General features: G+C 37.4%; 1 protein-coding gene across 6 annotated transcripts in view; it reads right to left on the bottom strand.

The window, feature by feature from the left end:
* Positions 1–17,377, bottom strand: part of ablim3 (actin binding LIM protein family, member 3) — a 101,702-nt gene that overhangs the window by 81,540 nt on the left and 2,785 nt on the right. For all 6 annotated transcript variants that reach the window (XM_072912351.1, XM_061928052.2, XM_061928055.2 and 3 more), the window contains one exon: positions 4,677–4,811. In XM_072912351.1, the coding sequence (XP_072768452.1) occupies positions 4,677–4,811 (135 nt within the window). The remainder of the gene's footprint in view (positions 1–4,676; positions 4,812–17,377) is intronic.

Raw genomic sequence — 17,377 nt, 5'->3', positions numbered from 1 at the left:
ATTGGGAACAGGTGGGTGCCATGATTGGGTATAAAAACAGCTTCCATGAAATGCTCAGTCATTCACAAAAAAGAATGGGGTGAGGGCCACCACTTTGTGAACAAATGTGTGAGCAAATTGTTGAACAGTTTAAGAATAACATTTCTCAACCAGCTATTGCAAGGAATTTAGGGATTTCACCATCTACGGTCCGTAATATCATCAAAAGGTACAGAGAATATGAAGAAATCTCTTTACGTAAGCGGAAATGACTGTGACCTTCAATCCTTCGGGTGGTAATGCATCAAAAACCAACATCAGCGTGTAAAGGATATCACCACATGGGCTCAGGAACACTTCAAAAAACCACTGTTAGTAACTACAGTTTGTCGCTACATCTGTAACAGCAAGTTAAACTGTACTATGAAAAGCCGAAGTCATTTATCAACAACACCCAAAAACGCTGCCGGCTTTGCTGGGTCGGAGCTCATCTAAGATGGACTGATGCAAAGTGGAAAAGTGTTCTGTGGTCTGACGAGTCCACATTTAAAATAGTTTTTGGAAACTGTGAACATGGTGTCCTCCGGACCAAAGAGGAAAAGAACCATCTGGACTGTTATAGGCGCAAAGTTCAAAAGCCAGCATCTGTGATGGTATGGGGGTGTATTAGTGCCCAAGGCATGGGTAACTTACACATCTGTGAATGCACCATTAATGCTGAAAGGTACATACAGGTTTTGGAGCAACATATGTTGCCATCCAAGCAACATCTTTTTCATGGACGCCCCTGCTTATTTCAGCAATACAATGCCAAGCCACATTTTGCACGTGTTACAACAGCGTGGCTTCGTAGTAAATGAGTGCGGGTCCTGGACTGGCCGGCCTGTAGTCCAGACCTGTCTCCCATTGAAAATGTGTGGTGCATTATGAAGCGTGAAATAAAACAACGGAGACCCCAGACTGTTGAACAACTTAAGCTGTACATCAAGCAAGAATGGGAAAGAATTCCACCTGAAAACCTTAAAAAATTGGTCTCCTCAGTTCTCAAAAGTGTACTGAGTGTTGTTAAAAGGAAAGGCCATGTAACACAGTGGTAAAAATGCCCCTCTGCCAATTTTTTTGCAAAGTATTGCTGCCATTAAATTCTAAGTTAATGATTATTTGCAAAAAAAATGTAGTTTCTCAGTTATAAACATTAAATATCTTGTCTTTGTAGTCTATTCAATTGAATATAAGTTGAAAAGGATTTACAAATCATTGTATTCTGTTTTTATTTACAATTTACACAACGTGCCAACTTTACTGGTTTTGGGTTTTGTATTTTGATTTACCCTGCAATTACTAGCCTTAGTTTCTCCTTAATTCAGAATCATTTGCACATGACTAAAAAGTAAGTGTCTTTGTTTTAGACGTAGAACTGTAATCAAGCATTCCAGCCCCAGCCTGCAGAGCACCATGACAAATACTATTTCTTAGTTCTTTGATTTTTAATTTGCTCGTGCACTCACACTTGACTGTCACAAGGTCTTTTTAGAATTAGAATCAGAATTAGTATTTATTGCCAAGTACATTTACACATACAATGAATTTGTCTTGATGTATTGATGCAAAAAATAAAGCCAAAACAAGCTCAGAACTTACAGAAAATACAGTTTAGGAAGACATTGACAATATCTAAACATAATTAAAAAAATATCAAATATAAAACAGATTTCCAAAAAAAAACACAAAATGTACAAAAGATGCCATGGAGTACAGGGGAGAAAAAATGTAAAGTCCATTCAGCAACATTTTAAAGCATAAAAGAAACAGTTTCAGCCTTCACATTGCTGTGATGAAGGGTAGGGACGCTTAGTCTGACAGCAGGGGGGGAGAAACTGTTTTTGAAGCGAGAGGTTTTGGTTTTGATGGACTACAGCCTCTTCCAGAGGGCAGAGTCTCAAACAGTCCATGTGCAGGGTGAGGGAGTCGGCCACAATGTTACCTGCATGCCTCAGGTTCCTGGAGGTGCTCAGGTCAGGGAGTGGTGGTAGGTTGCAGCCAATCACTTCTGCAGAGCGGATAATTCGTTGCAGCCTGCATTTGTTTTTGCTCTGGTTGCCGCATACCAGACTGTGATGGAGACGCAGAGGATGGACTCGATGAAGGCCGTGTACAAGTACACGATCATGGTCTTTGGCAGGTTGAACCTCTTCAGCTGCCGCAGGAAGTACATCCTCTGTTGTCAAATCCTGATGAGTGAGGTGATGTTCAGCTCCCTCCTCCACTTGAGGTCCTGGGTAATGGTGGTACCCAGGAAAGACTCCACATGAGGCACCGTGGAGTCACCAAATTCCTGCTGTGCTTTTTCTAAAGTCCACAACCATCTCCACTGTCTTCGAACCGTTAAGCTCTATGTTGTTTTTGCTGCACCAGATCACTAGATGGTCAGCCTCCCAGCTGTAGGTAGACTCATCCTCACCAGAGATGAGTCCAATGAGGGTGGTGTCGTCTGCGAACTTGAGGATGTCCTGGAGCAGGGACGGGATTATTGCATTGAAAGCAGAGCTGAAATCCACAAACAGGATCCTAATGTAAGTTCTTGCTGAGTCTAGATGCTTAAATATGCCGTGGAGGGCCAGGTTGACAGCGTCATCAGCAGAGCTGCTGGCTCTGTTGGCGAACTGTAGGGAGTCCAGGAGGAGGTCAGTGATGTCTTTGAGATGTAAAAGAAAAAGGCGCTCAAAAGACTTCATCACCACAGAGGTCAGGGTGACGAGTCTTAAATGGGAACATCTGCGGTCCCTTCCAAAGTTTCTCATTGGGTTTAGTTTTTTCTTGCCCTGATGTGGTTTGTCCAGCCCTTTGCGGCATTTGTGATTAAGGGCTGTATAAATACACTTCGATTCATTCATTCATTTATTTGAAATGGATAAGTTGCTCGACTAAATTACATACCTAGGCCTGGGCTGATAACACATTTTGCTTGACAATATATTGACTTGCAAATTGCAATTGCTATTATTTTTTGAGACCAAAATAACCACTGATGTAATGATAATACATAATAATAATGCAAGTATACCCTTTCAAATGCAATAAACGTGAATTTATTGTATATTTTAACATTGTAATTGAAATGTAAATTTTTGAAATCCAAGTTAAATAAAACAAACAAATAAAAAAATATACACACTATGTCTGTAGGCAAAATGTTGCACTTGAATAAAAATCACAACAGGAAAGCAACAAAAGAGGTTATTTCTCTGTTAAGTAGGTGATGGGGACCCTCAAATATATACAAATATATTTGTGACCAAAATGATTACAGTTATTAATATTGTTGTGGAAAAAAAGTAGTAAAAGCAATCATACACACGCTAAACTTTTTTTACCAAGTTGTATTTTTTTTAAGTAGTACACATAGTCACCCAATATACTTTCTTTGTTCTGGTTTCATAAGAGCCATATTATTTTTATTTGTGTGTTTAAATATGTTTATATTCTTCCAAGGTTTATATTTTAAAACGATTTATTTTTAATTTTTTATAAAATGTAATTTGGGTGATCCGTTGTTTTGCTTCCGGTTTATGTGACGTCACGTTAGTTAAATTCCTGTTGAACGGATTATGTTGGGCTGTTTCAACTTGACACTGTGGAGTTTATATTGATAACTTTGTGCAAAAACAGCACAGCTTTTATGTTTGAACGTGAACATTGTATCTCTGTTGTTTAGAGAGTAATGTGTTTTTACAAGTTTAGATTGGGGAATGGTGTTTCTTAATGGGGAAATACATTAATGTCTCTTGTTTACATGATATCATTCATTTTATCAACGTGTGATTATCAATCACGTTTTTTTGATTATTTCAATTTAACTAACCGTCTGGCGTTTTACAGCAGTTATCATTACTACCGTTTATTTGTAGTGCAAACGCCAAGGTAAAAGAGTGGCTGATCTTGTAGCCCGTAACAACAAATACGCATGGCGATTATTGAGGCTAGCAAACTGACTTCATTTTCATTTATCGTAAGATTAAATGATTTATTGACTATCAGCCCAGGCTTATCCACACAATGATTAAAATTAAAGTAATTGGTCCTTTTTCAAAACTGACAATATTTTATAAAAAACAAGCATAATTTTGGAAGACATGATGTATTTTTTTTCCACAAAAGTTATGATATTCCCCTTGATGTTTTTTTTAACGTACGTACCTGACTTTATAAGGCAAATGCATAACATATAAACATTTTATTTTATTTTTTTATATTATATCAAGGAAAAGCAATAGATTCAATAAGACATGCAACTACTTCAGCAACAGGAAGATAAGCATGCCACCAGTAAAGCTATTTTGGATCAGCTATTCCCTTGTCACAGGAAAAAAGCTGTAAAACAGTGTCATTAGGCCGCCGCATACAACCAAAGGAAAATCCCTTGTGAATTGGCAGTGGTATTACAAGCTACCTTAGCAGGAGTCTAAGTCCCCTGCAAGGCAACTCTGATCCGCTCCAATCCTCACCATGGGCTAATAGTAACACTCAGCATGTGGACTAAAATGGATTAACAAGAGATCCACTATTCTTAGCAGTCAATACATGTTGTTTGTAGAAAGAGTAAGGCTGTGAATTAGTTCTTGAACTGAAATGCCATCATGAGTAAAAGCCATTATTGCAGTCCGTTGTAATGGATCAACTCTGAAGTGAAGTCTTACCTGTGCAGGTGAAACACTTGACATGAAAGTGAGTATCTTGAACTCGAACCACCTCTCCTTTGCACACTTCCCGACATCGTTGACACCGAATTGGCCCAGCGCTTCGCTCATCTCCTGTAGAGCCACGGTGGTACTCTGTAGCGGAAAGAAAGAGTACCTTTGCTGAACATGATACCTAAACCTATGCTTTTTGAAATAGACAACATTTATAATTGCAAGACCAAAAAATCTTAATTTAGCATTTCATGCTGCAAAAAACTTGGTTTAACTGCTTATACGTGGTGTTAGAGCATGTGGGTTTTTTGCAACACTTATTTCAAATCAAGGACCAACCTTAAAGGAAAAGAGCACTTTTTTCAAGAACGTCTTTCACTTTTCTGTTAGTCCAAAACAGTGAAAAACTTCTAGCAAAAGGCATCTGACAATGCATGTAATGGAGAGTCATCTATTTTGCTTATGAAGCCCTTGAAAAAAACTGCCAATTACACTCCATTAACATGCCGAGACCTGCATATTAAGCAAGCTATAGCGACTTTGTTATTGTCAGAGCCAAAATCTAGGACCGACATTTCCAGTGTAGTAACACAGCGCCTTGCTCACAGAGACACTTACGCTATTCCTCCATCCACGAGTGAGAGAGGTAAACTAGCTACTTAGCCGCTATTGCTGCTGCTGAATCGCCTCTGAGTTTGGAAAATGTCATGCTAGATTATAAATCATGTGTCACACCTGTATACTATAACAGTTGTCACCAACCTTCTATATATATATATATAAATATATATATATATATATATATATATATTACAGATGTCCGATAATATCGGCAGACCGATATTATCGGCCGATAAATGCTTTAAAATATAAAATCGTAAATTATCGGTATTGTATTTTTTATTATTGGTATCGTTTCTTTTTTTTTATTTCTTTTTTTATTTGTATTAAATCAACATAAAAAACACAATATACACTTACATTTAGTACACCAACCCAAAAAACCTCCCTCCCCCATTTACACTCATTTTACACTCAGTCACACAAAAGGGTTGTTTCTTTCTGTTATTAATATTTCTGGTTCCTACATTATATATCAATATATATCAATACAGTCTGCAAGGGATACAGTCCGTAAGCACACATAATTGTGTGTGCTGCTGGTCCACTAATAGTACTAATCTTTAACAGTTAATTTAATTAATTTTCATTAATTACTAGTTTCTATGTAACTGTTTTTATATTGTTTTACTTTTTTTATTCAAGAAAATGTTTTTAATTTATTTATCTTATTTTATTTTATTATTATTTTTAAAAAGGACCTTATCTTTACCATACCTGGTTGTCCAAATTAGGCATAATAATGTGTTAATTCCACGACTGTATATATCGGTATCGGTTGATATCGGTATTGGTTGATATCAGTATCGGTAATTAAGAGTTGGACAATATCGGAATATCGGATATCGGCAAAAAAGCCATTATCGGACATCCCTAATATATATATATATATATATATATATATATATATACATGCATATTTATTTGTGTGTATATATACATGTGTGCGTATACTAGAGTTGTCCTGATACCATCCATCCATTTTCTACCGCTTATTCCCTTTGGGGTCACGGGGGGCGCTGGAGCCTATCTCAGCTACAATCGCCAATATTTTATACCAAAATGTATTTCGATACTTTTTGAATTAAAGGGGACCACAAAAAAATATTATTGTCGTTATTTTAACAGAAAATCTTATGACACATTAAACATATGTTTTGTCATAAAATAAGATAGTGAACATACTCGATAACTACTCTTTTAGTAGTGAGGAAACAAAGGTTCCTAATATGGCTGCTGACATTTGCAGTAACATATTGTGCCATTTCCCATTCTATTATTTTGTCAAAATTATGAGGGACAAGCGGTAGAAAATGGATTATTAATCCACTTGTTCATTTACTGTTAAAATCTGCTTACTTTCTGTTTTAACATGTTTCATCTACACTTCTGTTCAAATGATATAAGCACTCATTCCTTTGTAGTTTGGATACTTTACATTAGTTTTAGGTGATACTACACATTTTGATATCAACCCAATAGTTGCAGGATCACACATTGGTAATAAGTAAAGTTCTCCTGTGTCCAGGGACATTTCCGTACTTCATAAATAATTAAAAAAAATGACAAAAGATTTTGAGATAATAAAACATATCGCTGTAATCATTGTATTATCTAGTCGATAATGGCTTTTGAACTTGGTATCGTTACAATCGATGTATGTATAAATCTATACATTTGTTTACATTGAGGAGACCTCGCTTGCTGTTAGCGGTTAGCTATTGTATCCTCCTACGGTGTGTAGTGAAGCATGTTTAGCTATTCCTCGTTCTGCAGGGATGACATTTGTAAGAAACAAAGTTTATTTGTCGCCATGGAGACGAGGATTAATTGTTTAGAAATAGCTAAAACACTGCAGACTGCGGATGGACGTTAGCCGCTAGCGAGCAATGTTTTAAAGCTTCAGCGTTTATAGCTTCACATTTAACATTTGTTTTTAAGCTAAAATCCATTCTGCATCATATGTCTTCACACTGTGTCTGCTTGTAAGTACTGCGTACGCATGAGTTGTCGAACATGCGCCTCTGCCCGTATTACGAGCAATGTCATTCATGTCTGTAAAAAAAGTACCGGTATTTTTCAGAAGCATTATAGTACTGTTTTTAAGTCATTAGTACCGTGGTACTTTATTAGTACCGGTATATAGTACAACCCAGTCACTGTTGTGGTATGTTTTTTTTCCCATGAAATGTTTAGCAATAATGCACTAATGCTCCAAATCTCTTGCAAAGTCTGACATGACTAGTGGTAGCAAACAGAACCCGCTTTCAATGTTGGTGTCGACGGACGCAGCGTCTGTGAAATCAACTTGTCCAGGAAATAAATATCTGTAAAGTTTAAAATGACCAAAATACTGTAAATATTATTGCCTTTTGCAACATTACATATACAGAATACTTACAGCATGAATATAAAACGGTGTTGGAGGTTTTGTTAGAGCGTATAGGACGAGTAAGTCAATCCCCATTACTTGTATTGTTAGCCGCTTTTGCTGGCCTTTTTTCACTAATTAGAAAGAACAAAAAAAAAGACGAACTATTGGTGTTCTTATTTATGGTTTTCTTTTAACATGGGGTGTTATGAGAAGAATGTGAAAGGAAGAAAACATTGAGGGTATTTGGTATAGTGTTCACTGCACTGTGTTACTATCTACAGAGGCTTTTTTTTACATGTGTATGACAATCAAGAAAGGTGCATGTGTAAAAAAAAAACAAAAAAACATTAGCATTATAAATAAAATTGCGCAGTGAGTGTTTTATTGTTGTTTTGTTCTAGTATTGACTTTGGTTAATAAACTGATTGGGCAGTGTGGGCACCAGTTATTTCTGTTCAACTGTTTATTAAACATCAGTGTGTGAATGTGTGTGTAAATGGGTGGATGTGATGTATAATAAAACGCTTTGGGTATCATTCCAGGTAGTAAAGCGCTGTATAAATACAGACAATTTACCATTAATCCAAATGTCAATCAACATGGCCAGTCAATCAGTCAATCGCAAAGCCCATAAATCAATCATCTTTGAAACGTAGGGGAGGGAGTTTGTCAGTTAAAGGGGAGTTTAAATACTTTCAATATGACAAGGTTGTTTTGTAAGAACTTTAAAAACATGTTGATGATACATCCACCCATTCATTTTCAATCGCTTGGTAAATGAGAATTGTGTCTTTGTTATAGCCACCAACAAGGCTGTTGTTGTTCAAATGTCCAATGCTGTTAAATACTTCTCCCACGTGTGTATCTCTCAATTCACAGTCTCCATAATCCCAGGCGTTTCACACAATAAGATGTATGCTCTAAAAGTGTTATTTAAATAAAACACAAACCCAGCCATCATAACAGTAAGCCTGTGACCAACTATCTGCAGTCATGCTTGTTCATTCAGCTCTTTATCCTCCTCAAGGAGCATCCAAGTGGTCCTACAGTGTTGGAGAGGTGTAATGGCAGGATAAGCAGCTCGTACTGCTCTCTACATGAATAGCTGACTGAAGGACTTTGCTGTTAAAGTGATGGTAGCACATGGGCTAGCGTGCTCTCGCTACTGGTTCCATTTCGCTAGAGGAATCTCAAAGGACTTGCAGTACTTAAAATGTCTAAGAGCTTTGCACGCCTCATATCCTGAGTGCAGTGAGTACAGTCTTGATATACGTCCATGGACTGGAGACAGAATGTATGCATAACTGTAGTGTACATTCCTCTTCAAATCACAAGAGTGGGCATTGGAAATATGCAAGCATGATTAATTCCGACTTCCAGTCTCCCACACTCAAGTCACTGTTAATTCATTGTTTCCTTCACAATGCTGGTGGCACCACTAGAATCCACTGGATAAGTGTTTAGCTACTGCACTGAAGAATGACATTTCCTTGTGAATGTTTGTGTGTCTGTGTGTGTGCGCGCGGCTTGCGTGTCTTTCAGGGACAGAGTATGCTTGTTTTTCATCATAAACCACCATGAACATTGAACAGTGATCTCATCAGGTGTGAAAAAGCGATAATGGGAACTAAGCTTGTGCCAAATTCTGCTGGGTACACAGAAGCAATTTATTTACAATGGTGACCTTCTGAAATGGTGCCAAAACAAACTGGCAAGTCTGGAATATCCTCCGCTTTTAGAGTCCAGCCAGGAAACCTTTCAGTGGTGGTAGCACCCTTGCAGACCTTATTTCAGTTGAAAGATTCACTCTATTTCATTTAGCTTAATTAATGTAATCAAACAAATGCTTGCTTAATATCGAGAGTGCATGTGCATGACAAAGAGCTGCACCTAAGCTTAAAATCCACATCTACAATCAGATCAGGATCTTAAGAATTATGCAACTATATTTAATTGTGTGAGTGTGTGCATAGCCATAGTCTAAAACCATTAGAGCGCTTGAGACCAGCCCCACATCCTTTCCCATGCAGAGATGTGAGTCATTCTACGAACGAGAACCGCTGAGCAACAGGTGTTATACCAGACTAAATTATTGGCCAGTGCCAGGAGGAAAATCCAGCCTCCAGCTGACAGGTGATAAGAACAAGGCCAGGGGCAGTGAGGCAGACAGCATCCCCAGAGACCAAGAGGCTGCTACTATTTCTGCCTCTGACCTGACAGCCACGGCAAGGAGCACACTTGGAGCACAGTCACAAGGGATGCAGGGATACAGGTGATGATGAGGAATGAAGAGATAACAATCTCAGAAGACAACAATTGTGACGACCTTGTGGGATTAAATTGAAGAAAAAAAAGATAAGTGAATCCGATTATGAACTGGTTTGGCTGCAGGACCCACCATCAGCCCTAAATGACAAGTAGTGACCCAAATTGGTCATCAATACACACAGGCTGAATTATTTCAAGAATGTATTCTTGACCAGGACCAATTGTGGATATTATTGTTTATAGTTGATAAGAAAACAAATCAGTATCTCTGAAAATCCCTGCCAAAAAGTTGAATATTGTAAACTACTTGTTCACTTTTTAATCAAAAATCTAACTGCAAAAACATCCTGATTCTTAAATTGATCTCTTTAGTCTGCCATATTGCACAATATTCTAATATATCTTAATGCAAAAGTAAGAACTTACAACAGTGAATCAGTTCTCATAGTTCACTTATAAGAGCCGTACAAAAGACGCTGTGTAGTCTGGAAATGCGGTATATATTGAGTAATGAATTTCAGTTCTTTGGTTGTACAACCACATAGCTTGCCATTCCTTTATTCTAGAACTTACGGAAGTCGCTCCAGCTCTCCATTTTTTTTTGTACATGATCAAATAAGCTATTGAGCCCGTTACATAACCAAAGGTTAGTAAATACAACCACTAATTATTTGGATTTATATGACGTCATGTCAGGCTCATTAAATATGCCTAGTGGTCAAGCCAGCGTCTGTTCTCAATGGGTACTACGCGCCATTTAGCCTTTCGAGAAGAAAATGGCCCTATGCTTATGTTGTTTTCGGCTGTTCGAACTGTTTAAACCGCGAAAAGGATAAAGGCTTCTTCAGAGTTTTTTGAGAGGTAATCAAGAAGGGCAGCAGAGTGCAAGATTTTACTAAAGACAACGAGAGAAATAGCCCTCGAACATAGCACTCCAGTCCAAGGGTGTATAGTCAAAGAACGCACAAGATTACAGTGACCACTTCAAAGTATATCAAAGGTTTGTTTGATATACTTTTTAATATACTTTACTTGTTTAGTATTTCCCATTGAAGTATTATCCTGATATTGTTTGCATGTACAGTTTTCAGTTAGGGTCCATTATACTTTGTCAGGAAAGGTACTTTCCATGTCTCCCCTCTTGTATATTTTGTACACAAATGTGTCAGAGCACATATGACAACAGGACAAAAATCAAATATGGTGATGATTTAGTAATTGTTAGTTTGTTAAAAGGATATGTAGTCACGGATGTCAGCTGCGGGTGCTATAGTCGTCTTAATTTGTTTACATGGACGCGTCTTCGCAAGATGCAAAGTAAATCATGAAATGCAACACTTACCCGAAAAAAACAATGCATATTGTGTTGATACCAATTATCTTGAAACCCACAAAGAAGTAGTAGACCTTCGTGCTTTTGCAAGTTTTCATCTGTTTTGTCGTGTAGAACGACGTGTAGAGCAGAAGATATTTCGATATGTCTGGGAACGCCACCAACGGATAATCCTTGATATCACTCGACAAATAAAGTTGATAAAGTATAAGTATTTATTCCACTGCGTAGTCAGATTTTTTTGCTCGTATCTGCTTTTCGCTGGAAGACCTAGGCCGCTTGCGTGCTCAGACAGTTCGCTTGCTGCTTGCTGCACAACAGCCATCTTGGCTTGGTTGACAACCACTTTTTTTCACTTCTGGAAGAAGTCACACGACGGAATACAAGCAATTCCTAGTAAATTTCTTTACACAGCTGTACAATCTTAATCTTGACTGCGGCTAATTCTAATGGAAATCCAACCTGACCTACCCTGAGAATATATAGTCTGTGTATAAGTGAAATTTACACAACAAAGCCATGGTCTGCAGCAGCAAAATTATCAGAACTCTGCTCCCCACCCTCTGGCTTCAACCCACCCTTCCTTCATCATCCTTGAACTCAGTCAAGACCTTGGAAAGGAGCATTCATCAAAGCTACGAGTGTCCACTCAGTGCTACCACTAACATTCTGCTACAGCGAGACAGGATAGCAAAGGGTCGCACCTCCACTGACAGCGTGAATGATCACTCAATCCTACCACAGGCCAAGGTCATGGAGAAAAGGGCATACACAATACAATTGTTAATCCTTCCCACTGGTTATCATTCCATTTAAGCGGTATACTTGTTTCCTCTGCACAATGTACAGGTTTAGTATCAGTTGTTAACTGTGAGCATTGTCATGGATATATGAATACAATTACCATTTTAATTCCACATTGATGTCTATATTTTGTCTCCCAACCCTGCCAAGATCCAGAACTGTCTATACAAATATAATGGCTGGGAGGTTCACAATTGTACGCAACACTTCATGGAATAAACTTCCTACACTAATATAATATATTTGTATTTGTATATCTTAAAAAAAAAAAAAAAGGGGCCTATACTAAAAATGTGAATGATGATGCTGGAGTAGTTTTGTTCTCATTTAGCAAGGCTGTATTATTATGATTTTATTTAGTCAGGCGGTGTCTTACTGTATGGTGTGGCTCATTTTGCAAAGCTAAGTTTTACTGGTAAAGAAACGCATTTTCCTTTAATAATATGTTGTGATAAGTCGGGATGGGCGATATGGCCTAAAATCTATATCGCCATATATGTTGCATCATCTGCGATAACAATGTATATTACTATATCTCTTTGACATATAAATGATAGTCAAACCATTTAAAAATAGGTTACAGAAGATCCTAGATCCGAGATCCTGCTGACAAATGCAGTTACATATTTTGTCATTTTCGTTTGTATTATTTTTATCAAAATTATGATTAATCTACTGGCTAATTTACTGTTACACTAGTTACTTTCTGTTGTAACATGGTTTCCTTATAAACTTCTGTTAAAATGTAATAAACTCTTATTCATATGTTGTTTAGCTACCTTACACTAGTTTTGGGCAATAAACTACGTATAACAAAAACAACAAAAGGTTTTTGATAACAAAAAATATCTATCTAACCACTGTGGTTTCGACCTGATACTATACCACTTGGTATCGTCATTGTTGATATTTGTATCGATCTCACCTTGTTTACGTCAAGAGCTCTAGCCTGGGGTTAGCACATCTTCCTACAGCGTGCAGTGTAGCATCTTTAACTAATCCTCGTCCTCCAAGGATGATATTAGGTATTAGGGCTGCAGGATTTTGGGAAAAAATGTAATTGAAATAGTTTTCTACTAATTGTGATTGCGATTCATTTGCTATTTTTTATGTTTTACACATGCATACAACTGTAAAAATAACGAGTGAAAGAAGACATGTTACTTTCAGACTGTCAATCAACATATTCTTGTCTCAAGGTGCCACACATTAAAACAATGTGCAGTAATTTCCTTTCAAAAATGTTTGGCTATATGCAGACACACTCAGAGCTTTTGTCTACAACATGTTCTTGAACTGAAGAAATAAACGATAAAAACTGTACAGTGTTTATAATGTAATGTAATTGTAATATCTAATAATAATGTAAGTAATCGTTCAAAAGGATCTACACTTTTATTTCTCATTACTGTATAATTTGTTATCATTCGACTGTAATTGGAAGGTAAATAACTTTTAGTTATCTTAAATAAACAAACAAACAAATAAAATGTACTCTCATCTCTGTAGGCAAAAATGTAACTTAAAAAGATATTAAACTAAAAAACTACGGCAGGTAGTCTTTTTTTGTTTGTTGCCATCACGTGATCAGGGAATTTTCTCGTTTGTCAGTGTTGCTAGGCTCATATTGCCCATACAGGTTGAAGCTGAAATAACAGGACATTCGGCTTTGTAATCATACTTTTTCCTCTTACTTTTCGTTACTTTGCGGAACTTCTCATTAATGAGTCGCGAGTAGGGAGGCAAAATCCGGGCTTCCTGTGTGTGTAAGTGAGTGGTCTTGCTCTCCGCCCACCAAGACAAACATTGTGAATGAATGAAAGAGGGCCCACTTAGTTCAGTTATTCTACTGTGAAATAAACATGTTCAGGTGCTAAGAGGGACGCAGAGAGTGAGACCTCTTTCTCCCTCTTGAAGCGGGAGACTAAGAAAACAAACACAGATATTTATCAAAGTATGTTGACTTCATTTGTATTCATTGTTCGATTGATTGACTTACCGACTATCTGCTTAGGCTTAGTCACAAATACAACTTTTTCCAAGATGGTGCTTCTTATTAGTGTACTGACTGCTTCCACTGCAGCGCACATTGTTTCCTTAAACACTTTTTGATAGGCCAGGAGGCAAAGGTACGCAAGACTCAACAATTTGTATTGGCGAATATGTATAATATATCACTCAAATAAATACCGGTGACGGTGAGAAAAAAAAATCTGCCTCTTGCGGTTATTTCTCGCACTAATTAAAACTTTGATGTCGATTTAATGTCGATTAATCGTGCAGCCCTATGAGGGATACAAGAAACTTAGTTTAATTGCCGCTATGGAAGCCAGGATTACTGTTTTAAAAGTATTATTGTATTTTCTTACCTGGTCATTTAGCTGTAAAACTTTAATTAACCTGACATCATTTTAATGTAAAAAAAACCATCAAACTAATCACAGGTCAACTATGGATTAGGGCTGCAAATAATAATGACTAATGACAAATAATGACTATTTTGATAGTTGACTCATCATTGACTATTTAAACGATTAGTCGACTCATCAGATTATGAATGTACACTTATTTGATGGCTCTATTTTAGCCATCAGCTTTTAAATTTAGCTTGAGACATTTTAGGCATGTCCTAACCGCAAACGTGACCACTTCATTCAGAAATATTGGTTTATACTGTAACAGGGTCTCTGCAGGTTTCAACAAGTCAAATGTAAGAATTTTTAAGACCATAGTAAAATACAATTTTAATCCACTACACATCCATTCTGATAAAAAAAAAAGTCCAAGTAAATCCTTCCAGGGGTTTGTGGCATTTTGGCATTTTTGACAGAGACTTCTTCCAGATTTTCGACTACTTTATTAACATTCTATTTATTTTTATCACAATGTCTACAAATGTTGCCCTCTGCAATGGCTCCAATTCTGGCTTTTGATCTGAGATAACATAATTATGTTTTTAGACCTTTCAACGTCATATTTAAGACTTTCTATGACATTTTTTAAACTAAATTTAAGACATTTTAAGGTCTTAAATTCAAGTCATTGGAGTTTAGACTTGTTAAGATCCCACAAAAATAATAAGTCTATCAAACTTTTGTCAATTTTAAAGCAAGTACAAACAAAGTGGCAATAAAAAACAAGTATCAATTTGTATATAAAGAAAGGACAGTCAGAATAGCAGCAATAAAACAATCAATCATCGCAGTTGCCGAAGTATGTGCAGAAGAATACCCAATTAATTCATGCTTTGTGTTGATGATGATGTTATCCTGGAAGTGCTGTGGTGAAAGTGATGCTCACTTCAGATTTCCTCAAGTCCCTCACAGTTATCAGTGTTTTGACACAATAAGAGTCCTTCTGACCTTTGTGTGGTACACGTTTGTGGGTAAAAGATATTTAACTTGTGACACCTGTAGCCTATACTGATCTGTCATGCAGGTGTACCAGACGCCAGCTTGTGTGGCTTTGTTACTCCCGGACACCTTAAGAGTACGCACTGAACAATGAATCAACAGCTGGGGCTTTTAGCTCATTTCCTTGCGCTCTCACATCTCAATCAGGACGTTTGTTTGGTGGTGGTGAGTGCAATAGACGCCAGTTAGGATGGCTGAGTAGACCCTGGTTCGAGCTCAAGGCGGGCCCAGGCAGGTTAATAAACAGGTAGAAAAAAAGTTAGACTGGACACATAAAACCCAGCTCAACATGAAAGGGTCCAGTAGACAGTCAGTGCTGTGTGTAAGTATTCAGTGTGCGAGTACGGCCTCTGGGCTATCACACCCAAAGCAGTGGAAAACATCGCACACGCTTCAGCTTACTAGGTCCATTCATGTCCGAGCCAGAAGAGTGCCTGGGGGAAAAGGGGAACACATGTTCACTGACTGACTTAGTGACTGGAGGATCTGCTCTGAAGCTCTGATGTGTTTCATGCCAACAGACCCATGTTCAGTCAGCATGTTCCACCACCATCTGCCTACTGTAACAATGCTCACACACACACCTCCAGCTCTACCTCCAACCTATTCAACTGTGCACATTGAACCTACAGGCTGTGCTCTCTTAGAACAGACCAGAGCCATGGTCTGGTCTGTCAGAGAGTATGGACAACTCGGTTTTGGTTTGTCCCAAACAATGCGCCATGTACTCACGCGATGGGCTTTTGACCAATCAGAGAGTATGACCAGACAATCTCTCAAATTATTGGTCATAAGCCCATCACGTGACGACAGGGCGCCATGTATGAGACCAACTCTGAAACCCAGTTGTTCATACTCTCTCTATAGACGTCTCTGGAACAGACTACAGAGTGATCGATCTATACATGGAGCAATATGACACGGAGGTGTCTACAACAGGAAGTGAATGTTTTGCCCTGAGCAATAGGGCTCGAAACACACCCTAAAACCTTCACAAATTGAAATGGAAAATAAACATATTCAAACACTCAAATAAAAATAATATGACCCTTAAAAAGCTGGAACAACATTTACATGTTCCTTTTTCTAAGAAAGTATATTGTGTCTATTTATTCTATTTTTATTTTTTATTTTTTTTATTTTTTACATAAAACGTGTTTAATTTTCTTTGTGTGTGTGTCTTTGTACTTTATGAGCACATTCAACAATGCTGTATGGGCTGCAGCTATCGATTATTTCAGTTTTAGTCCATTTGTTTGTTCAATTAATCGAGTAATTGGATGAAACACACTGTATAGCCTCAATAAGTATTTTAGGGAAATAGCTTAAAAAAAATTCCATTAACATAATTCTTTTTTTCTGATAAATGCACATCATCAACATTGAAATTGCATTTTTAACATGTGTGCATCAATACAAAATATTAATTATATCAATTAAAAAAAACTCTTTGCTGTTTGCCGCCACACAGATGATTTCACCACCGCTCTCGACAGTGCTGATGTCCGCATATGTAAGTAAAGTTAGGGGCATTTTATGCGGTCTGGATTTAATAAATTGTTCTCAGTTACACTGAAACGATTAATCAAATCAACATAATTATAAACTGAAATTAACTGATTAATCATTGTAGCCCAAATAGTGTGGTGATGATAATGATGATTTAATTTTGGTCACAATAACAGTGATATGAAGTTTTAATGTTATACATCCTTATTCGATAATAAATATTTACTTTATTAACTATGCCCTACAACAGGGGTAGGGAACCTGTGGCTCTCGAGCTAGATGTGGCTCTTTTGATGACTGCATCTGGCTCTCGGATAAATCTTAGCTGACATTAGTTAACACGGTAAGTAATTAATAATTCCGCTAGTAATCACTGTGTTAAAAA

This window comes from Nerophis lumbriciformis, linkage group LG35 (assembly GCF_033978685.3).
Source record: "Nerophis lumbriciformis linkage group LG35, RoL_Nlum_v2.1, whole genome shotgun sequence".
In the NCBI taxonomy this organism is placed as follows: Eukaryota; Metazoa; Chordata; class Actinopteri; order Syngnathiformes; family Syngnathidae; genus Nerophis; species Nerophis lumbriciformis.
The sequence above is the reverse complement of the archived record's forward strand: the minus strand, read 5'-3'. Positions and strand labels throughout refer to the sequence as shown.